This window comes from Priapulus caudatus, unplaced genomic scaffold (genome assembly GCF_000485595.1).
Source record: "Priapulus caudatus unplaced genomic scaffold, Priapulus_caudatus-5.0.1 Scaffold148, whole genome shotgun sequence".
NCBI classification, from domain to species: domain Eukaryota; kingdom Metazoa; phylum Priapulida; class Priapulimorpha; order Priapulimorphida; family Priapulidae; genus Priapulus; species Priapulus caudatus.
The window spans coordinates 245,781-270,632 of record NW_014577209.1 but is presented as its reverse complement, the minus strand read 5'-3'; the positions used below and the strand labels follow the sequence as shown (position 1 = coordinate 270,632).

General features: G+C 39.2%; 1 protein-coding gene and 1 long non-coding RNA gene across 2 annotated transcripts in view; one reads left to right on the top strand and one right to left on the bottom strand.

Moving 5' to 3' along the window:
* The window catches only part of LOC106806223, a 13,516-nt gene extending 1,210 nt beyond the window's left edge, over positions 1 to 12,306 (bottom strand). The window contains exons 1-2 of the long non-coding RNA XR_001393516.1: positions 11,960 to 12,306; positions 3,248 to 3,255 (exon numbers count right to left, since the gene is read on the bottom strand). This is a non-coding gene — a long non-coding RNA (uncharacterized LOC106806223). The remainder of the gene's footprint in view (positions 1 to 3,247; positions 3,256 to 11,959) is intronic.
* Positions 7,998 to 23,605, top strand: LOC106806222 (stress-induced-phosphoprotein 1-like). Its single transcript, XM_014808092.1, has 9 exons — positions 7,998 to 8,173; positions 13,267 to 13,393; positions 13,601 to 13,703; positions 18,113 to 18,233; positions 18,488 to 18,584; positions 19,584 to 19,745; positions 20,467 to 20,570; positions 21,099 to 21,259; positions 22,840 to 23,605. Exons 1-9 carry the CDS (start codon positions 8,156 to 8,158, stop codon positions 22,910 to 22,912), a joined length of 966 nt encoding a protein of 321 aa, XP_014663578.1. The 5' UTR covers positions 7,998 to 8,155; the 3' UTR covers positions 22,913 to 23,605.
* Positions 23,606 to 24,852: the final 1,247 nt, after the last annotated feature.

Sequence of the window (24,852 nt, the reverse complement as noted above, 5' to 3'; positions counted from 1 at the left end):
ACTCCTCTTCATTTTTATTGCATCATCTTTGCAAAATACGATTGCTTTCGGGAGATATTGCGCATGAGCTAACACACTAACGTAGCCAGATTGTGTACTGGCTGGTATACGCAGCCGGGACCTTACATGCAAGGTCTTCCTCTTATTTCTTAAACGATGTCTACTGATGGAATGTTATCACACAAATCTATGCTAGCATAACTCCTCTTCATTTTATTGCATCATCTTTGCAAAATACGATTGCTCTCGGGAGATATTGCGCATGCGCGCACCGTGTTAGGCGTGTAGTGTCGTCTGAGGCAAACTTCTTAATATAGCTGGCTGAGGAAGAGAGGGGATGCGAGACAGAGGAAAGGCAGCAGGGAAGATAGCTGGGGCGGTAGAAGAAAAAGGAGGCTGAGCGAGGGTCAGGGGAGGCAAGGGGAAGGACGCGAGGGCATAAAGTAGGTGTTTTGTACCCTACATACTAGGGCGCTCTCCTTATTATAATCACAGGTCTATTGATAAAAGTTTATTAGGGAAACCTATGCTGAGATACCCCATAACCATTTTAATTGCATATTCATCGCAAAATATAACTCTTCTGGTAAGATATTGCGCATGAGCGCACCGTGTTAGGCGTGCAGTGTCGTCTGAGGCAAACTTCTTAATATAGCTGGCTGAGGAAGAGAGGGGATGGGAGACTGAGGAAATGCGGCAAGGAAGATAGCTGGGGGCGGTAGAAGAAGAAGGAGACTGAGCGAGGGACAGAGGAGGCAAGGGGAATGACGCGAGGGCATAAAGTAGGTGTTTTGTACACTACATGCTAGGGCGCTCTCCTTATTATAAACACAGGTCTATTGATAAAAGTTTATTAGGGAAATCTATGCTGAGATACCCCCTATCCATTTTAAATGCATATTCATCACAAGATATAACTCCTCTGGTGAGATATTGAGCATGCGCTAACACACTAACGTAGCCAGATTGTGTACTGGCTGGTATACGCAGCCGGGACCTTACATGCAAGGTCATCCTCCTATTTCTTAAATCATGTCTACTGATGGAATGTTATCATATAGATCTATGCTAGGATAACTCCTCTTTATTTTATTGCATCATCTTTGCAAAATACGATTGCTTTCGGGAGATATTGCGCATGCGCGCACCGTGTTAGGCGTGCAGTGTCGTCTGAGGCAAACTTCTTAATATAGCTGGCTGAGGAAGAGAGGGGATGGGAGACTGAGGAAATGCGGCAGGGAAGATAGCTGGGGGCGGTAGAAGAAGAAGGAGACTGAGCGAGGGACAGAGGAGGCAAGGGGAATGACGCGAGGGCATAAAGTAGGTGTTTTGTACCCTACATGATAGAGCGCTCTCCTTATTATAAACACAGCTCTATTGATAAAAGTTTATTAGGGAAATCTATGCTGAGATACCCCCTATCCATTTTAAATGCATATTCATCACAAGATATAACTCCTCTGGTGAGATATTGCGCATGCGCTAACACACTAACGTAGCCAGATTGTGTAATGGCTGGTATACGCATCCGAGACATTACATGCAAGGTCTTCCTCCTATTTCTTAAAAAGTGTCTACTGATGGAATGTTATCACACAAAATCTATGCTAGCATAACTCCTCTTCATTTTAAATACATAATCTTTGCAAAATACGATTGCTCTCGGGAAACATTGCGCATGCGCGCGCACCGTGTTAGGCGTGCAGTGCCATCCGAGGAAAACTTCATAATATGGCTTGTTGCGGGGTAGAGGGGATGGGAGACTGAGGAAAGGCGGTAGAGAAGATAGCTGGGGCGGTAGAAGAAGAAGGAGGCTGTGCGAGGGTCAGGGGAGGCAAGGGGAATGACGCGAGGGCATAAAGTAGGTGTTTTGTACACTACATGCTAGGGCGCTCTCCTTAGCTTATTTACACAGGTCTATTGCATAAAGTTTATTAGGAGAAAATCTATTGCTCGAGATACCCACCTATCTATTTAAATGCCAGATTCGATCAACAAGATTATAATCTTCTTGGTGAAATATTGCGCATGCGCTATTCACACTAACGTGCCAGATTGTGTAATCTGATGTTCTACGCATCGGAAAGACATTACATGCCAAGGTCTTCTCCTATTTCTTAAACAGTGTCTACTGATGGAATGTTATCACACAAAATCTATGACATGATGGCACGCGACGAATGTGCTATAGTGTCCGAGAGCGGATTCTATATGTACCTTGATTTCATAATTATATAGGTTTATGTACTGAGTTGTGTTATATTTTTACCTATATGTAGTTTGATTCATAGCCAGATCGCAAGTTTTCTTTAAACCCGTCGCTTGCTGGTTTCTGATCCAGTTTATTGAACACAGACGGTTGTAGACTGCGCTGGAATCAGTGTGAATAGAAGTAAAAGCTCATTCGTTTAGTTTCACTTACAAAATGTAAAGGCTGGATAATGTGACTAAAATGGAACATAATATCTTACTAATAGTGGAAAACGGGGTCTGTGTTCAATTGTCTTTCTATCTATCCAGTCAATATAATTATGAGTTCGTTTGGAATATCATTTCTGTTTACGTGTTGGTTTTTGAAAGAAGGTTATTTTGTCTTATTATTAGGTTACATTTAAATGAGAGAATGGCGTATAAATGAGATGATGATGTTGTAATCTGGTTATTATTATTACACTAATATTAGTGTTATGTATATAATTATCTCACACACGTTACTGGGTCTTATTATTTATTGTTGAATATCTCTGCTCTAAAGGAAACATCTGATGTTCATCTTGTATATAATTATGATGCGTATTTTTTTCATGCGTTTAGACTCAAAGGCTTAATCGATTTAAGTGGCTCTCAGAGATAGAGACGCTAGATCATATGTGTGGAATATTCAGATTATGTCTACGGAATTAGCCATAAGCTCTCATATGCGCTCAGAAGTTAGGTTGTCTAGACGTCGGAAGACGCAGTGTGGATAACCCTCATCGAGCCTTTTGATTGTATTCCGATGATCAACAAAACATTATCGCTTTACACGAAGAGGAGATCATAATTTGACAGGACTCTTTTGTCCTGTTCACACAAAGCAAGCACAACACTCATCAAGATCATTTTCACACATCGTAAGAGCATTAAAGCGCGTAATTCGACGAAGATTCAAGACTCGTGAACAAACGCACAACTGGCCTACTATCGCAAATCTCTAGGAAAACGAACACTAACGCACCGGCATAACACAATCACGTTAACAATACACATACAGATCTACCATGAATCTACATCTAAACATTCAACACACGCAGTGACGCTGAATCCAACGACCCTACGACGCATATAAGAGGGTATCTTGGAGTAAGAATTTAATCACTCTCGCAGTGATATAACTAGAATTCTTGTCTTTTCCGGTTCTGATAAGTTGAATAGTCGTGTATTGTATACTGCGGGAGAGCATCGCTGTAATGATTGTGGATCTCTCTTCAGAAATCTCACTTAGATTACTCTGTGTTTCATTATAACTATCGAGTGTTTTGATTAACAAGTCACATGTAGACCTATAGCATTATTAATATCTTTGCAATGATACGTATTACTTTTTGTTTATATTTTTTTAATGCTATCATGATTTAAATTAGGTATATACAGATGATCTACTGTCACGCTCTAGTCCACGATATTTTCGAAGTGTTTAGTTAAAATAATTCAATTCTGAAGATTTCTAGTATTTCAAACATCTTAATCGATACTTATACTCCAAAATTAATATAAATGATCTAACTATAGTATGATATCGGCTTCGATTTTATTCTATCTAACATATATAAATATATACGTCCATCACGCAGACCGATAGCAACCGCACTCAGCGACAATTCTAGAATCATCTAATAATTAATTAATGATATCTAGTATTAATAGTAGATTAGGTATGTATTATAACGTATTCACTATACTCATGTGTGCGTCTGCTTCAATATTCGGACCTGTTATGTATTGCTAGATTAAAAGAACTGTGATTCAGTGCATTTCACTGTACTATCGCAGGATTCATTTATTTGAGAATTATACGAATATATGTTATCCATATACGACACAGAACACTCTTATTATTGTCGCACAAAAACCACTGTGAATTATATTATACATAGCTCAAGTGTTCGTAGTGATTATTAGTTTTTTCTTTTATATTGATTTATAGTGAACGATCCAAAATCAATCAATCGTACTAATGTTCTCGCTTATGTTATTATTAGTAAATTTGATGAGACGTTAGAACATTCTTTAATTGTGTAAGTCAAAACGTTACAAGTTATCAACTCCATAACTCGCATGTCAACTTCTTAGTCTACTTACGGAGACATGTGGATTTGTGAGTGTGTATGATTTGCTTTATTGTACATTAAGCATAATAATTTATCATATTATCGGTCTTATGCTTCCAAATCACAATGACGCTTTCCCCCTCTTTGACTTGTCTTCTCAATTCATGCGTGAATAGAGCGCGTCAAATTGTTGTTAGCATCAACTTAAGCGTTCTGGGGGCAAATCATTTTACGCTCGCTAAGGATTGACAGATCAAACGTTGCCGCGCTGTACACCTGGCGTATGATCTCGCCATTGGTCGTATAAGAGCTGCTTGACTAGGCATAGTTATTCTTTTGTGTACGTGCATTTTTCTTGGTTAGTTTCGTCATTTATTGATAGATACAGATTCGCTGTGTGGGTGTGCCTTCAATGGTGTGCGTTATTATGCGTTGCAGACGGATTTTTTTCAATTACAACATTGCACGGATATATGAATTATCGTTCGTTTAAGTGTTAGAAAACAGTAGAGTTATCTCGTTAAGCAACTAATATACAGGTCCCTATCTCATCATATAACTGTCGTTGTACTTGGTGTCCTAAGATAGTGCACCCCTATGATGTAGGCTATAGCTGTTAGCTAAGGTTGGATCCAGCGCTGGCGGACTGCGAGTTTATACCTGACTCAGGCGATTTCTATTAACCTTTGATTAATTGGTTCAACATCATAGAGTGCTTGCAGGTGTTTGTTTTATGTAGTATACTGTAAGCTCGACGCATACAATCTATGTCGCATTAGAGCCTTGTGTGACATTGGTTATGCTAGCATAGCCTCTCGATTCTGCTCTGATTGTCGGCCGAGTCCATTCTTGTGGGCGCAAATGACTGGTAAGTACATAGAATATACTTGTCAATATATTATTCTCTAATGATCTTGTTTTCTGCTAAGTCATCATCGATTAGTTTTTTTAATAAGGCATTAGAACGACCATGATTATGCATTTTAACCGGATGCCTACTGTACTGGCCCACTTGTTAGTTATAAAGTACAGTATATACTTGATTAAAATGCTCAAACGGTCGATAATTAGTTTGTCACATAAACATCTATCTTGCTGAGTTTACTAAAGGAAAATTGCTGCATATTCGAAGGGAGGCCGCGTCAAATAAATCGTTAGTTTAGACAGTTACCAACCCGCATGGCCTCGCGTCCGTAACCGGGCGATGGTCAGGGGTTGTCATAAGATGGTCGTAGAGTGTGTGCACCGGACATTTCGCACGTGATGCTCGGCGTCAGTGATTCGATCCTTGTGCGTTAAGGCGCAATTCCGTACCGTTTTGGTTTTACTCTTGGATTTGCGGGTTGAATGAATATACGAAATCTGAGTTAGTTTACGAATGCCGAACATATAATATGTCGAAAGGATATGCCGTCACTAGGCAAACAATTTACCCGGCGACATCAATTTCGATGCGTCAACATCCTGTAGCAACATGTGCAGGCACCGAACCGAAATCGAATGGCTTGATTTTGTTGGCAATTAAATTTAGCGTTGGCGCTCAGGTGCGCGATTAGCAGAATTTGGGATGAGAGCTTGCTGTGATTAGACATTTCTTTGTATAGTAATAGCATGTGTATATTACTCATAAGTAATATACGGACGTATTGGCCTATATAATGAGTATAATTATATTAGTCTTACTTAACTACATGATATATAAGGTGCCGTTCACTCGTTAGAATATTCATATGTCAACTTTGCATAATCGATGAAATTTATATGTACTATTTAATACTCAATATTATAAAAGTAATTGAGATTCTAAATGCCTTTATTAAACCAAATTAAACAACGCACGAGATTTAAACACCAAAACATGATCCAGCAACAGCTCGTTCTCTATCACATACTCACTAATCAGATCAAGATTGACTCTATGATGTATTACACACTAGACTGTTAGCACAGCGATGTCAGCCGCACAACGTCTACATCGCAACATACTGCCAACATAGGGAAACATATTCCTCTCAACATAATGTAAATCAAATAATACAGGAGAGTGTGGAGAATCTCATCTTACGTGAGATATTAAAATCTCATTTGGGTATAGTAAGCTCTCATAGTTGTCATAACGACAACTCAGAAGACGCACCGTCATGTCTCAGACTATATGATCGATGATATATCAGCACACGAGCGCACAGTTACACACACTAACATACACGACTCATACGCACGCACTCGGACAGACCCATATAGGCATTGACACCACAAGGTACGATATCATACAGTCGAAGCAGTGCGCACTACTGCACGTCTACGCGGACGACAACTAACACAACGCTCGATTAGCACTATCTCCAACTCCATCACTCCACACACCTACACCACACTTCACACACAACACAACACACATACAAGTACATATGTTATCACTCATATTTTGAATTATGTCGTAATAGTGTTTTAAGTATAGATCGTTTTAGAGTGTAGAAAACATTAAATTTTTTGGTGTGTGTATGTTATTTGTGTTTGGATAATCGTATTATTTGGTTCTTCATAATCTGGATTTGATGCGTGGCGAATTGAGACTATAATCGCATACGCATTTTCGATTATAATTCATCATCGGGACATGCACTTAATCTATATAGCCCGCTTACATTAACTGCCGCTGGCAGCGGGCTAGGTATGTAAGCGGGGCTATTCACGTACTAGAGCTATTGGTTACTGTGGTATTTTGGATCATGCCTAGTAAATGAGGTTGGTGTAGTATAATCGCCTTGACCGCACATCTCAATTTTCGAGAATGGCAGTGGCAGTCGCTACTGAAATAATTGTGCTCTGTGGCAGTCGCCACAGGAAGCTAGACTAGGCTCCGGCCAATGACAAGCGTTGTGGCTTGTGTGTGTGTGTGTGCATTTAGATAAAACAGGTTTAGGAAGATGATTGATCACGTACTATATACTGTGATATAATAGAATATTGGCACAATTACTGCTCGAGTGTGCGTGTGATGTACGGTAGCGTCTGGTACGTGAAGCTCTTTTGGCGTTAGGGGTTAGATTTAGGGTTTTTTTAGCGGTCTAGTTTGGGTTAGTCTAGCCTCATCTAAGACTGCTCAAATCGTGAATTTATTTCAAGGCGTTATTCGCAATCTGTGCTGGCCACGGCGTCGCATCTTTGTTCGTTTAAGTTATTGAAACGCCCGAATGTGGTTCTGCGTGGTGACGTGACGTATCGGGCGTGTGCGTGTTTTGCGTATATTAATACATAGTGTCTATTATTCAGGTACTCTGGATTTATAGTGAATGATTGATTGTGGTGCTATGATGTTGTTATAGTCTTTTGGTCGTGTGTTGTGTGGTTTGTACAATCAGATCGTAATCGTGTTCGTTGNACACACACACACACACACACACACACACACACACACACACACACACACACACACACACACACACACACACACACTGACGCGCGTACGAACATACCAGTACAAAAAAAACATATGCTCGCACACAAATAATTCGGGCAAATATTTCCGTGATAACTACAGATTTTTGCGTCGAATAATTTAAATATCATGTATAAGTAGATAAATTAAATGTTTAAAATAAAAAATATACAATATATTCTACTCTAACAAAAATTATTAACAAACATTAAATGTATTGTTGATATTTCTACCACCCGATGGCGCTGTTACAGGCGCTTCTAGAAGTTTCACGCTTGTTAAAAATCGTTCGCCGATCTCATCTTTTCCGCTGATTCCTGGTTCCTACGTTATTTTTGAAAGGAAAGCTATACAAGTATATTTACTGTCTAAACATCCACGCCTATATCAAGATCTACGAATAATGACAACCCAGGAGCAGGTACATTGAAGGCGTATTTAGTTTTTGTTTTTATTTTTACTTTTCGCTTTACCGGTCACGTTTTCGGTTTCGCAACTGTGAATACGGACTAGTGCCGCTGAAGGGGTCGTTGTCGTATCAGTTACTACGTACGGGTACATTAATGTATACAGAAAGTGTACCAGACTTGTACAACTGACGTGTACCCTAACCCTAAACATACCTCATAAAAATATAGACTTAATACTAAACAACCTAAAACTACCGCTCAAGTGGTCGTTGTCGTATCTCAGGTACTACAGATATGCACCCGAGGTACATATATGGGCCCAAGGATAGAGAACATGGGTCCCCATAAAACCAATGTGCCTAACTCTAGCCCTAACCCTAATCCTAATCCTAACCCTAACCCTAACAATAACCCTAACCATAACCCTAATCTTTATATTGATATAATATTATATTTATATTGATGTAAATGACATTGGTTTTATTGGGACCCATGTTCTCTATCCTTGAACCCATATGGCCATACACAAAGTGTACCAGACTTGTACTACGGAAGTGTACCCTAACCCTAACCCTAAACATACCTCATATAAAAATATAAACATAATACTAAACAACCTAAAACTACCTCGGGTACATATCTGTAGGCTAGTACCTGATATGACAACGACCCCATCTGCAAAACTACCTCGGGTACATATATATATATGTAGTACTAGTACCTGATACGACAACGACCCTTCGTGCACTAGTGCCAGTAGTGGTAGTACATGCCGACGCACATTGATTAGGAATAGACATCAGTGCAGAGTAGTGAGATACATCATACACTTTAATTGGGCTAATAACACGGGCACTTGAAGCGTTTCAATAAAATATAATGCTAACTAAATACGAAATCTATTTACTTAGTACAAAATTCTTAATGTTTCTATACTATAGGTCTACTCTCTTTCACCTATTATCGCCGATAGTTTCCTACCATTGCATTACCGGCAGCCATTGCTCTCGTGGCGCGACTGTTGCACGCTTGCACTAATATATAGAGCAGGTGAAAAAGCGCGATTCCAAAATTCGCTCGATCGCTCGCTGCATTTCTAACGATTTCAATACAAATACTCATCCAACAGCTTCCATCTCTGTTTCTCCTTCAACAACAGTGTTCACTTGTTATAAAAACATAATGTCTCTGTTCGTAACCGAGCTGTGTCACACGAAATCACAATATTTAATTCTACTCAGGAGCATGATTAAATCCACTAATCATAATTAGTTGCTAGTACTAGAAGTAGTATGTAGGTGTACTAGTATATTAAGTACGCTGCAGATTTTACAATTGGAAATTTTACTTCAATTTTTTCCCAAGGAAATTTAAATTATCTAAGATTAGCTGTACTAATTTAGTCATAATTGCAAATTAATTCCTTTTCATGTACCGAATTTGCAGATACTTTGGCGTTGTCCGCCATTTTGAATACAGTGTAATTCATGTTTAAGTCGGCTAATTATGTGATTAGTTAAATATGTACTTAAATCGCTTTGTGAAACAGATTTTTAAGTATGATTAACTAATCATAATTACAGGAGGTTAAGTATGATTAGTGATTTAATCATAATTAAAGTTAATCAACGCTCGCTGAAACGCCCGATTTTTTTAGAGTATGACTAACTAACATAATTACAGAGGTTAATTATAGTAAGATGATTTAATCATAAAATTAAAGTTAATCAACGCTTCGTGAAACCGCGCCCTGGCTCGCTCACATTGGAGACTGTGTCTCTCCGTGGCTTCGGATGTACCCACGTAAAATCGGTTCTACCGTCTCCAGTAATACGGAAAGTCCAATGGGACGTAAAAAGAAGCACTGAGGCCGCAAAAAACAAACTCTGCTGTGACGCACACGCCTCAGCTGCACATCAAGTGCCATTCCTGATAGCTAATAATAGCGGCTGTCGGCAGACAGACGAGGAGTGGCGACCCCCTGTCTGGTATAACTACAGAAAGGATATAATAAACAAACTTCCGGAGGATACTCGACATAGATTATAATTATTATATAAGCAGTCGATGCATTAATCCAGTAATAAGATACAAGCCACAAACTCAAGATGAGGTGAAACGAGTGTGGTGCGTGTGAGTGAGTATTAGGTAAATGGAGTTGTGTGTGTTCCACTTTCATAGGGGCGTCTCATACACTCACCATACCGAGGTTGTATGAGACCCGCTCCTGGATGGTACAATAGTCCTGACTGCCAGTCAGCTAATCCATGCGCTACAGCGACCATGCTAATGATGTTACAGAGGGCTGTGCAGTTTAGACTTAACTGCCTTCGTTTTTTATATTATTAAATATCGCTTAAAGTTATTTGTTAAATAGAAATTGGAAAAAAGAAAGAATGCTAATAGTTGAAAAAATTAGGAGTTTAATGCAAAATAATGAAAATATAAAAATAAGATAAACATTTCAATATTTTGGGAATCGAAATCGAGAAGAATTCGAATCCGAGAAGACTAATATTGAGCTATCGGAATCGAATCGAGAGTGCTTGTGTTATTCTTACAGCCATATTATAATATATTATGCATATAGGTAGGAAGTGTTTAGAGTCTCCCTGAATTTTTTAGAAGCAATGTTAGCGCAACGTCAAATCCGCGCCTGGTTCTAAATTGTTAGTCATTTGACGCCCGATTTGCTAATTTGGAGGCATTTATCATGTTCTAAGTTGCCCTTCCCAATCAGTTTTCAGAACACCAATATATCCATCAAAGACCAAAAACAAGCGTGATCGTGCATTAGGATGTATCAAAAAGTAAAACGCTCAGTACCCGACGCTGTTAAAAGCCAGGAGAAAGCCTGGGTAGCAGCTAGCTAGGCTAGCTAGGTAGATCGCATTGGGTTAGAACTTAGGATAGATGCATGGAATGATGGATGTAGGGATGAGATGAGATACGATGATGGGATTGGGTTAATCAACTTATATCATGGATAGATACTAATCAAATTCTCAGCAGGTCCTAGGTTTTACAATTCATGTCTACTCCAACATGACTTAAACGTGAAGGTAATATCATATGTGACATTCTATAAATCCTAACCAGTAACATGCCTTAGATGTCAAACTTTACGCGCCTTAAATTTTTGACTGTTTTTGAAATCCCATCACAGTAATTCTAAAATCGTATACACTTTGTACTGTAAAAATATATCTATTTATTTATTATCGACTTTATTTATTTTATTGGGCCACAATATGACACATATTACTAATTCTACTTATTTAATGTTCTGTTTTGTTTGTCTCGTTCTGTTTCGTGTTTTTTATCTTCTTGTTCCATATTGAAAATGGTTTAAAAAATAATACGCAGAATGCTTTCATCATTTTTTACGCAATCATTTTTAGCTCATCCTTGACTATCGTGTCAAGTCCGTGAGCATTGCCATGGGTCGTCGTAGCGTCCGTCCGTTCCGTTCCCACACACCTCAAACTATTGTCTTCGTCAACAATAACTCAGAACCCGTTTGGCCCACATTTCTCTTAAAATTGGTATATTTGTACTGCTATGCCCCATATTAAACGTCTATTTTGGATAAGCACGACAAGTCGACGTACTTCGAGCCACGCTAATTTTTGGCAAAAATGGGAATTGCCATAGTCATTCAGGTTTTAATGATTTTTGCTCAATTTTGGTCGGGGGGGGGTTGTGGGCTTATTGATGAATAAGGCTGAGGGTTTTGATATTAAAAAAAAATTATGCAAATTAGGTAGGTTTGCAATTATATAGCATATTATATAGACTACAAACAGTCTGTGGGTCACACTCGTCTGTTCGTTTTACAAATTTGCATTGACAATATCATTAATGCAAATTGGTATTTCCTACTCCACCCTGCGATAAAACGCTATATTACGAGTAAGAGTTTACAAAACGAATTGTCGGAACGCAGCAAACCTAATTTATTCAAACCCATCGCTACAAAGGCAGGTATAGGCGCCAAAAATCTTCACGGTCACAAAATGGATTCATTTTGGTTTATAAATTATTATTTGCGATTACAGATGGCAATTGTTCTTATAATGTACGTCGATGGTTGCTCAATTAAAACTGACTTCTTCTTACTCACTCATTTGTGTCCTTTTTTGTGGTGAGCTACAGTGTCATTGACACTTTCATTGTATTTTCTCAGCCAGTCTGATACTTACCGTTGCTCCTAATGCATAACACCAAATATATATATTATATATAGTAAAGCTAACGTGTCAGAGAACACTCGCACATCATTCTTTCCTCCAGTATGTGCACCAATCTGCATTTCAAAATATATTTGGTTAAACATGTCAACAAAACTAGCAGTAGCATGCGATTTTTGCTATCTCGAGACCAGACCACGCTGTCTCTACACCACGTTAATTACCTTTGCATACATTTCGAGATGAGTACCAACCTATAACTATTTGCGTCATATAACTACATGCACTTGTTTTGTGCAAGCATTTGGAAATTCCCCAATCGCGAATCTCAAGATTGCAGGTGCACATTCGCTGTTCATTTACTGTTTTATACTTTATAGTTTATAACAGTAGAAACTTGTAATAATTTTTATGCTGAAGTAATCAGTAACATGTATGCTGACAGCCTGACAGGTGAGTTTAATTTTGTCTAAATTGATTCATTGTTTGATTTATTTGAGAAATTGTTTTACATTTTTTTTAAATCAATGTATCGGGGAGGACAGCACACCCAGGACCCTCCCTTATCCGCCCATAAGTAGAATGCTTTCTGTAATTCCTAGGGAGAACCGTGGATGGATGGATAAATTGATTGATTGATTGATTGAGGGGTCAATAGTTCATAATTGTTTATTAATAAATCAGTACTTTGTTCAAACTACGTGGTTAACCTTGCTTATTTCGACTTAAACTGAGACTATTGTTTGCTCTTTAATAGTTCATGTGCTCTTGATCTTTTGTAAGTACGCAAAAGTGCTGCACACATTTACTCCATGTTTTATACATTACATGTACACTGTTAAGTGTGTAATTCACAGGCACTTTTGAACTATATCTGCTATTTTGGGTGGTGATTATGGTTTTGTACAATTTAGGCAGTCAAGGAGAAGCAGCTGGGAAATGAAGCTTATAAAAAGAAAGACTTTGAGACGGCTTTAAGCCACTACGCACGTGCAATTGAGCTTAATCCAACAGACATAAGTTTCTACACCAACCGTGCAGGTAAGAAGTGACTACCAAGGCTATCCAAAAACCAGCCATAATAAAGAAAAGGTGGTCATGACAGATCATGTTTTGCTTGACTATATTTATTTAGAGAGGCTACTGAGCCTTTTACATTTTATTTTATTTTTTGTTGTCGCATCATGAAGGTGTGGAAGTTGAACACAGCATTCACATAGATCTATTGATATTTCTTGCATTATACAGCCGTGTACTATGAACAGCTGCATTATGACAATTGCATCAAGGAGTGTGAGAAAGCTGTGGAGGTAGGGCGAGAAAGCAGAGCCGACTTCAAACTCATTGCAAAGTAAGTGGTCAAGTTGTTTTAGCAGTGTGCATCAGTGGTTTTCAGTAATAATTGTATCCCTCGCGACGAAGTCGGCAGGTATACTATGGTTTCATGTCTCCCCAGCTGCCGGCGCCGCAGACAATTTCCTTTCCGCTCTATAACTCGACCCCTAATTGACCTAGCGCTACCAAACTTGGTATACTTACACATCTTGGGGAGATGGTGAGCAGCGTACCAAAACCAGGTCACTGCAACCTTTATTTGGCCTTTACCTTGACCTTTGTCATATTTCCCTTCCACTCTGTAACTCGGCCCCTAATTGACCTAGCGCTACCAAATTTGGTATACTTACACATCTTGCGGAGAAGGTGAGCAGCGTACCAAAACCAGGTCACTGCGACCTTTATTTGACCTTTACCTTGGTCATATTTCCCTTCCGCTCTCTTACTCGGCCCCTAATTGACCTAGCGCTACCAAACTTGGTATACTTACACATCTTGGGGAGAAGGTGCGCAGCGTACCAAAACCAAGTCACTGCGACCTTTATTTGACCTTTACTTTGACCTTGATCATATTTCTCTTCCGCTCTATAACTCGGCCCCTAATTGACCTAGCGCTACCAAAACCAGGTCACTGCAACCTTTATTTGGCCTTTACCTTGACCTTTGTCATATTTCCCTTCCGCTCTGTAACTCGGCCCCTAATTGACCTAGCGCTACCATACTTGGTATACTTACACATCTTGGGGAGAAGGTGTGTTGCGTACCAAAACCAGGTTACTACGACCTTTATTTGACCTTGATCATATTTCCCTTCCACTCTATAACTCGGCCCCTAATTGACCTAGCGCGACCAAACTTGGTATACTTACACATCTTGGGGAGAAGGTGAGCAGCGTACCAAAACCAGGTCACTGCGACCTTTATTTGACCTTTACCTTGACCTTGATCATATTTCCCTTCCGCTCTGTAACTCGGCCCCTAATTGACCAAACTTCGTATATCAATATAAAAGTCTTGGGGAGAACACCGGGCGATACATGTAGTTGGCGACAACTGCCCTTTCTAGTTGATCAAGGGTTCAAAATTCAGCTCTTAAGTGAGAGCAGGGAAATATTCCACTGCCATGTCCTATGCCATACTCGTTGACAGTCATTAAAATTCAGTTTACTGTGCAGTAATTACGTAGATGACACATAGCGTAATATAATTATTTGAAAGTAACCGTATTTCATTTTGAAATTTTGTTTGTTATTAATCATGTGAATAATGTAAAATTATGCATAGTTATAAATACATCACTCATAGTTGAATATAATTATCGCCTCTATATAATATATAGTGGTTAAATTCAATCAATCTTGAAATAATAATGTAAAATGAATTTTACCTTTGAATGGTATTGAATGTCTAATGAATTTAGTTCTGTAGCCTAGTGAAATGCTGTTTATGTTATTGGTTTTGCAAAACTAACATGAGTTTTTATTATATTTACATGGCACACAGATAGTAATTGTATCATAGCAATTCTATAATAGGCATTTACTAGGGGTGCACCGGATCCAACTTTTTAACTGTTCCGGCCGGAAGGACCAGCCGGAACTTGAAGACGTGTCAGCCAGGAAATTACCTACGGCAGTAACCGAGACTTAAAGGGATCCTTTTACTCTAAGGTTTAGGAGTTAATTTTCAGTCTACATTTAGGTAAAAAGTTTGACGCATACATAAAAAAGTTTCATGGTTCAATACAATTTAGAATATTTTTATTTTTAATTGTGGTCAATAACTAACGACTAGACAGTTTGATTACAACGCAACTTGTGTGGCGCCCACTCACGACCGCGCACGATCTGACAAGGTTGCGCAAGAACGGACTTTTTAGCAAGGGCTACAGCGAGGGTGTTTCTATATTTATTATGATTTAAACAAGCAGAAAAAAGATTGTAATATCTTATTAAAACGACATTATAAGTTTCAGTTAATATTATAGCGATAATTTGTCCTAAATGAACATCGCAGCTCGGTTAAATAGACAAATTTAGGTATAAATTAACTATACCTTTGTGATTTAGCCCTCCAGGTCACTAAACCTGTGAAAAATATTATTTGGAAATGGCAACTTTTTAAGACGGTGGCAGCACGGTCGGGGGTGTCAATGGCCGCCGTTCAAACTTCGTAGCCGTGTTATGATATAATTAATTATACAATTAACATTGGTATTGGTACAAGTAAGTGTGGGTATAGACCTAGAGGATTTGTGTATAACAGTAAGTACAGTGTATCGCCAGTAACAAATCCTTAGCAGTTCAATAGTCCCTTTAACACGCTTCAACGCTGCCGGTGTACAATGCACTTTACGCCTGCAGCTGGAGGTTTTCGTTGTTTTGATTTACGATATTTCATTATTGATTTACCACGAGTTTCCTTTTGCGAAAGCTAAACAAATCTGACACATTTACTCTGCAATGAGTGTTATTCACCATTACACTTCAAATGTATGAAAATCATTCCCTTCTAATCATTTTGACATATGAAAACACGATGAGAAAACGGACATTTCATGCATTTTCGTACTCCAATGCCACGCAACGGGGGATTTTCATGAGTTTGTTATGATAATCATTAGACGTATATATTATTCCCGAAAGAACATGTGACAACGCTTAACTGGTAGTGGGGGTTATGAACTTGTTTTGTTTTTTTCTAACATTAGCAAAACAATACCTCAAAAATTTTATTATACACAGTTATTATAATTACTATATGTTAAGGAAAACTGGTAAACAAACCTAATTGCTTCGATCTAGCGCACTTCTAGTTTTCTCCTTTATACCGAATTTACCTTGAGTCTCAAAGACTCATAATTTACGCCCATTGATAATGTTTTTAAGTATCATTTTGTAAGACTGGGTAAAATGTTGGACGTGTAACTCTGTTTAATTGTCTAGGTAGGCGTAGTGACCTAGCAGTCTGTGTGGAAAATTCAGGAGTACAAAAAACCAATAATTATCAGCGGCTGGATCTCGTGGCATCTGCTGGGGATGATGATTTTGATTGATTCCAGAGCTGACTCGTGGAATTATCGGGGAACGTGTTAAGCTCGGCGATAAACTTGACGCGTTTATGGCCAGTATTGTGCAAAACTCATTTCAGTATTAGTTAGATGCACATCACTCAGGGAGAGTTAGGAACATGTCGATTGTTACATGTTTCTCATTATAAGTGCATCTTCATAGTTCTCGATTACTGTCAATGTTCTACTGTTCTCATGTTCATAGTTTCAATTTATATACATGTTTACTCATGTTACATATATCACATTTAATTGTTCTTCATTTGTTCTCAATGCTACAAAGTTCGTATTACAGGAATGTGTTGCGTTGGGTGTCATGAATCATCTGCTTACACCAGTGCATAATTCTGGCAAGTCGATGTAGAATTGTGATGACAAACTGATGTCTTGGCAGCTATACACTTGGTTTTAAGGCCGGACACACCTAGAGACGATTAAAATCCGCGGCGATGAAATCGCCTGAAATACGCCTTAGTGTGTCCACTCAATCGCCGACCTTTTCATCCGCCCGCGGATTCATCGCGAGTATTAGATTCAAAAACGTTTTGATAATTATCTGGGGATATTTGTCGGCCCGATTTCTGCGCTAAGTGTGTCACGGGGCCGATACGATAACTCGCGCGATTGTACAATTAATCAGCCAATGGGACCAACAAGGTGTATGCATAATTTTCTTGATTCATACTGAACAGAAGTGAACACCTGCCGTCAGGTGAGCGCTGTCGCTCTGCGGCACTTGTTTTTCAGTACAACGGCGCTGCGTTTTGCTGTGTCGTGTCGTGCCGCGTGTGTGGAGACGGGCCTTCATCCACCGGCGATTTAATCGCCTAGTGTGTCCACTCGACTCGCGCGATAGAATCGGGCAATTTTGTCGCCCGATTTTATCGCCCGATTTAATCGCCTAGTGTGTCCGGCCCTTTAGTCGATTATTTTCAACTAACAGACAGATGCTATTCCTGTGGCTCTAAGAGTAAGAGTATTTTATTTTATAAGAAAATCTCGTGAATCACCCAATATCAGTTAGGTTCAGTTCAGTTAGTTAGCTGATGTTCAAGTGGCAGGTTCAAGTTTTTTGGGCGGAATAGTGTGAAGTTGTTAACACTATATTGTCAGCAAGTTGACTCTACTGACGCTCAACTACATGCAGTCACTGATCTTTTGATCTTGATGACGCTTGTAGCAGAAATGAATTTAGGAAATGGTTCCGATTCTGGCCAACTGTTCCTGAAGGGTTCCGACCAGAACCAGAACTCTGAAAAATTGGGGAGTCTCCGGCCGGATCCAAGTTCTGGTGCACCCCTAGCATTTACATAACTTAAATAATCAATAACTATGGAAATTTGTTATGATTCCAGGGCACTAGGAAGGATTGGAAATGCCTACATGAAGAAGGAGGATTATCATAAGGCAGCTACTTACTTTGACAAGTCACTTGCTGAACACAGAACTACAGATGCCCTGCATAGGCGACAGCAGGTATATTAAAAAGCCACATAGTGATAAATGCATGCTCATACACATTTTAACATGTTTTTCTATTATTGAGCTATGTTAGTGAATCGCTGTGTGATTAATTTTAGTCAAGGTGCATAATCCCCGCTATAGTTTATTCCTAAATATTATCAATACAGTCTATAAAAGTATTGCTTTAAACAAGGTATGCACAATACTGTTACATGCAGTGGCCAGTGTATGTGTAATTATATATTGCATTTTAACTATTACTACAGGCAGAGAAAATGAGAAAAGAAACTGAAGCTAAAGCTTATATAAACCCAGAGAAATCCTTGGAAGCAAAAGAACAGGGAAATGGCTTTTTCAAAGTGGGTAAGTGCTAGTGGAGTGCATTTGTTCCAGAGACAAAGGTTACATTGACAGTAGCTAAAGATGGAGTGGTATGAAAAAAAATTTATATTTTTAGCTCACCTTGACATTGTCAAGATGGGCTATTGCCATGGGGCGTTGTCCGTCGTACGTCCGTCCGTCCGTCAACATTTGGCTACGGTCAAAGATAACTTGAGAACCATTTGACCCACATGTTTCAAATTGCATACAGTTGTTACTTCTATGGGAGAGGTGTGAACGTCCTATTTTGGGGCACGCCAGTTGACCTACTTTTGAGCCACGCTTATTTTTTGGCAAAAATGGAAATGGCCATAAGTCAGTTCAGGTTCAACGGATTTTGCTCATTTTTGGTATGTGAATGAATAACGACTGGCCCCAAAACATATCACAGGGGTTTTGATTTTTTTTTATATTATGCAAATTAGGTATATTTTAGCAATTTCACTATGCATTTCAGTGTCTGCCTACGGTCTACGATAACTCAAGAACCGTTTGACCCACATGTTTCAAATTGCATACAGTTGTTACTCCTATGGGAGAGAGTTGAACGTCCTATTTTGGAGCACACCCGTCAACCTACTTTCGAGCCACGCCCACTTTTTGGCAAAAATCGAAATTAACCACTCGCGAAATTGTCCGTCAAGTCTAAATTTGTGAAAAATATCTGTACACGAAAAATATGGCGTATACAGTATATTTATTCATGTAATTAAATCCATTCTGTTTATATACTAGCAATCGTTCTTGTTGTTAGTGATCTTATTCGGGGAGGGGGTCAATATTTCACGTGTTCTCAATTGCGGTCTTTTTATTTTTGTTCCCATGAAACATTTTCCATGACGTAAATAGTTGTAATAACTATTGAAATTATGCATCACTCAGCATTTTCTTGTTTTCTGCTGTGCCCTAGCTATGTCTCTTTCATTTATTAGTGATGTAATCTGTTGAATCTTATTGAAGCCTAATTGCACTAATTGACAGGTAATTACCCGGACGCTTTAAAAATGTACACGGAAGCCATCCTTCGCAACCCAGAGGATAGTAAATTGTACAGCAATCGTGCTGCCTGCTACACAAAGCTAGCCGAATTCAACCTAGGTCTGAAAGACTGTGACATGGCAATCAAGCTAGAACCAACGTTTGGTAGGTTGTTGGTGTCGTAGATATTTTTTTTCTACACATTACACAGTGAGTAAGGTAGTTGAGTGGATTGTGTCTTAAATGTCCAGGGGACGAGTCCAATTATTTACACTGACAGAAGTGTCGGTAATAGTTTCTAGACACATTTACATGCGGGAAAAATCATTAGCGGTAAATAAACTAACCAGGTGTTTTAACTTTACAATTACGAAAAACTATCGATAATACAGTTAAATATCGGCGATAGTTATTGGTAGTTTACTTTGCTATCGATTTATTACTATTGAGCCAATTACTATCTCAATTAAGCGATAGTTTGATGCATCGTTAGTGATTTCTATATTATTATCTCGATGCCATTAGCAGACCTGCCAACCCTTACGATTTTTTCGTATTCCTTACTAATTCCAAGATGTTTTTACGAATGTACGATCAAACTGAAAAACTTACGATATTTTATGACTTGAAGATTAAAGTGTTTTTTACATTGTGAGCCGAGAAATATCTGGCGATTGTGGGCGCAGCCATATTGTTCATGTTGTTCTCACGTAATCTAGAGTTAGTCCCATCATTCATTGCGTGCATAACATACAAACAAAATGGCTGCCTGCTGCAAGAAAAGAAAAGCCTTACTATTTTCATGAATCACAGGTTGGCAGGTCTGCATTAGTCACCATATAACATGTTATTTCGTGTGGATATCGTCCATATTTCTTGTCAACAGTACGAGCATACCTCAGAAAGGCCAACATTTTGATGGGACTAAAAAATATGAGTGATGCAGCAAAGACATTCCAGAAGGCAATAGAACTGGATCAAAACTGCCAGGTGAAGCTAAATATGTATTTGGTTTACCATACATGTGTTCATGATAGTGTGAGTGATTGATGTTGCAGATTCATATATGGATCTATCGGATAATGCTGATCATTAGCATTGAGTAATATATGTTTGTTCTTTGTCATGACATGACTTAAAAAGTCAATGAGATCATAGATTCAGTTGAACAGTGAGTACAGGAGTTAGCGTAAATCGACAGTCCAAATACTAACTGTTTTACTCCCATGTACTCCCTCATTTGACACCAGCATGTGTACGCGATTCATAAAAATTCTGCTCTATATAATACCCTTGTCACACCTACCCGCAATCACGCTAGCGCAGCCACTGCGACCTAAAAAGTATGAAAGCGTGAGGAAAAGCGTAGTGATGCTTTGGTGACGCAGTGGAAACTGTCAAGGATGGAAGAGGGTCGCAAGTAACAAGCTCTAATCTCATAAAGATGAACTCAATTAACAATACTAACAAAAGCTATGATCTCGTCGTGCTGATTTTGTGTTGTTGTCATTGTCACAGGAGGCGCTCGAAGGATACAAGAAGTGCATGATGACGACGAACGACCCGGAGGAGGTGAAGAAGCGCGCGATGGCCGATCCCGAGATTCAGAAGATTCTTGCCGACCCGGCGATGCGGATGATCCTCGAGCAGATGCAGCGTGACCCACGCGCACTAGAGGAGTAAGTGTCACGTTGCTACTAGTGATGGGAATCGGTTGGAATTTCATCATCGATCGTCATCTGCACCCAACCGATCGATGATCGAAGATAATCGGTTGAATGTTATTGATCACGGCTACCAGATATTATAATCCATCCTTGGGACATCACTAGTATGCTACCTTGTCAGGGGTTTGCTCCATACGAGGGGATAGTCAGTACCATAAAAAAACAACTACAACGCAGCTGATAGTGTTTCGATTGTGGTTTACGTGGTGTGGACATCTCCTCACCCCCTCACTCATACAAGGATGTACAACTTCATGGCCGCGCGATGTACAATACTGAATTTAACTGATAAATGATGAATACGCGACACTACAAGTATTATATATGACAACCAGGGCTCGAATTAAGCGACGAGAAGGGCAAGGCAATTTTTTTAGGGCATGTGAGAAATCGCCTTGAATTTTCTCTAAAATGGAAGGGCACAGAGACAATTTTAAAAGGCACCAAGGCAACTCTCAAAATTTGAGAAGGGCACAAAGGCACTTTTGTAAAATAAAGGAAAACTCAACAAATTAGTACATCAACATCGTCTTGCTTTTAATGTACAAAACAATATGCCCCCATGTAAGCTTACACGGTAACACCGACCCCTGTACCCCCCTCTGCTAATGGAAGTACAGTAACAAAAAGCTCCTAAACAGCTTTTACATGCCCGCTATCAGGAGCGAATAATTATCCGATGCTGTTATTATTCCCTCCTGCGATTATCGGTTTTAAACTCATCATTGCAACTACAGCACGCACGCGCACGTGTTATGTTGACTCGACTAAAAACGAAACTAGGGCAGTAGATTAAAGGGCACCGACGGCAATTACACAAAAGGGCAAGGCAGGTGACTGCCGTCGGTCAGGTTGGATTTTCAGGGGCAGTACGGCGATTGATAGGGGCACCGAAGGCAATTGCCGTCGGTGCCGTCGGTTAATTCGAGCCCTGATGACAACTACGCGCTGTGAAAATGTACGGTAAACAATTAATACACACATGATACACCATGAACGATATCTACACGCTACATGGTATCGATACCAATACGGTTAACTCTTACTAATACTAATACTATTCTACTGCTAATTTACTATGCTATACTACTACTTCATTGACCTGCGCACACTAGAAGAGTTTAACGTTGCTACCCTTCCCCCACATTGAGCTAATGCCATACATTACGTTGTTCAGTGTTATTAGTATTGTTTAAAGCAAAAGACTACCGAAAAGTTAGGCTGGGCCGTGGTTTTTCGCTACTTGCGAATATAAATTTGGGCTCCTTTTACATTTTTTTACTATACCTTTATATTACATTAATTTAATTTAATTTCATTTAATTAACATGAAGTAGACGACATTGGGAGTTGGAGTCCTGGTTAGCGGTTGGTGCTTGTTATTTATTTACGTGGTACTGTTATGCTGTGTTGCAGCATGATGCTGATTGTGTTTAATGCATAAAGTGGGCGATTGGTTCTGGCAGTTTTTTTATTCTTAGATGTGCAGAGTTGCCTGAGTTTTTGCTGAATTGTTTATCTTTTGCTTACAGGCATTTAAAGAACCCAGACGTAGCTCAAAAGATCGAGAAGCTGTTCACGTCTGGGCTCATTCAGATTCGCTAACGCTTGCGCTGTGCAGAGGTACTTAGCCAACTTTTACTGTGTCATAGTGGTGTGTGTTACGTTGCAACCGACTGCGTACACTTACAAGTCGTACGGAAGCCTCGCACCATTACAAATGTGTAGGAATCTGTTCGTATACAGAAGCGGACCACCAGCAACGGGTTTCTAATAAAATAATAGCCCCCTTGATTCCAGTCACGTTTGTCAGCGGATTTAATCAGTTATTAACAGTAAGCTGAAAACGTGTCAATATTTACTGTGTGAGTACTGTTAAGCACATGAAAGAAACTTCTTATTGGTGCTATACCTTACATTTCATCAACAGCGCATATTAGAAGGGGCATCGTGTATTGTTCAGTGAATGGCAGTCGTTCATCTGAGGATTAGTTATCCACGAGGTGGCGCCACGTGTTCATCTGACCCGTGCGTGCGTGTGACTATGAGCATGTGTGATTGCATTTTGTAAAGAAACATTGCAACTGTTGTGCGGCCTACTCTGTTTTCTGCAATCTATAAATGCATGTGAACCGACAAAACATTCTAATGACTATGGCAGATTCTATACAGATTCTGAGAATTAATGAGTAAGAACTCCTAATGAGTAAGTTGGGCCACCTCAGTTGGTTGCCTCACTGATACCCGGTGAATGTACGAATGAGGATGCGTACGTGTTAAATTAAAGTTATAATAGCAGTTTCATTCTGAATTTGCTTTGTGTTCTCCAAGGGGTGATAAATTTTTGGACAGACGCTGTCAGACGTCCCAAGTGTCCCGGTCTCACCGGGATCGTCCTGGTGCAACATGCTGGTCCCGGTGCCCCGTTAAGAGTCCAGAAAGTCCCGGTCGTCACATTTTTGAGTCATATTTTAAAATTTACATCCGTAAATTACTAAATTTGCCGTGGTCATTGCCACAAATGTCAAACACTTTTGTTTTCACAATAAATTTGCATTTTATTTTACATGTATACTTTATAAAAAATGGTGGTGCGCCGCGACAAACACATGTCGCAGCCCGCCACAACTTTTTTCTTGTTTTTGCGCACCGCGAAAAAACGGCGATGGACCATTATCACAAGTGCTCCCTTTCTTGGATTTTCCCAACCTGGTACATCTGGACGCTGTTGGCATGTAACACTTGGTAGTTTTTTTTAAAGATAGGTTTATATGTTTTGGCTGAGAATTTTTCCATGCTTGAAGCGTCATTGGTGGGGAAACAAAGGTAATGCCACTTGCGGTATATCATTATGTAACATGCATAAATAGTACAATAACATATTTCCTAAGATGGTTCTAGAAAGGTCTGTACTTGTTGTATTGTGTTGATCATTGGTAGTAGCTATGACCAGTGGCCATTGCTATTGGGATTCAGTAAATTAGGGTAAGCAAATTAATGATTGTCAGCTTAAACTGAACATTGGGTGCATATAATGAGCGATTGGCTTAAAAATCATACTTTGCCATTTAACATTAAAATAAATATACACCCAGTGCACCACGAATGGTTAATGTTGTGCCCTTCTCTGAAAGTGACTACATAGGACAAGATCACTATATTTTCTCACTTATACGTCATCCTGTTTTCGAATGCTTTTTTGTTCTGTTTGTAATTTGTTTGCTGTAAATGTGGGGACGGTCGCTGAAAACAACATTTCAAATAAATAGCAAACAGGAACTATTACTGTGTGGTTTCTTTTATTTGCACCAATTTACTTCCAGTCTATCCATCCGTTGCACTCAATAAAAATACATCAAACTACAAAATCGATCTGTACAATTAACAAATAGCAATATATTATATACTGTACTAGTTAGTATATACAAGGATAAATATATTGTGTCTGATGTGTTTCATCTATTTCCCATGTAGTGTGGTGATTGGCACCTCATAGACCAGGCTGTAGGTAGAAATCTGTGATGGATGAATGTTGTTGGCATGTA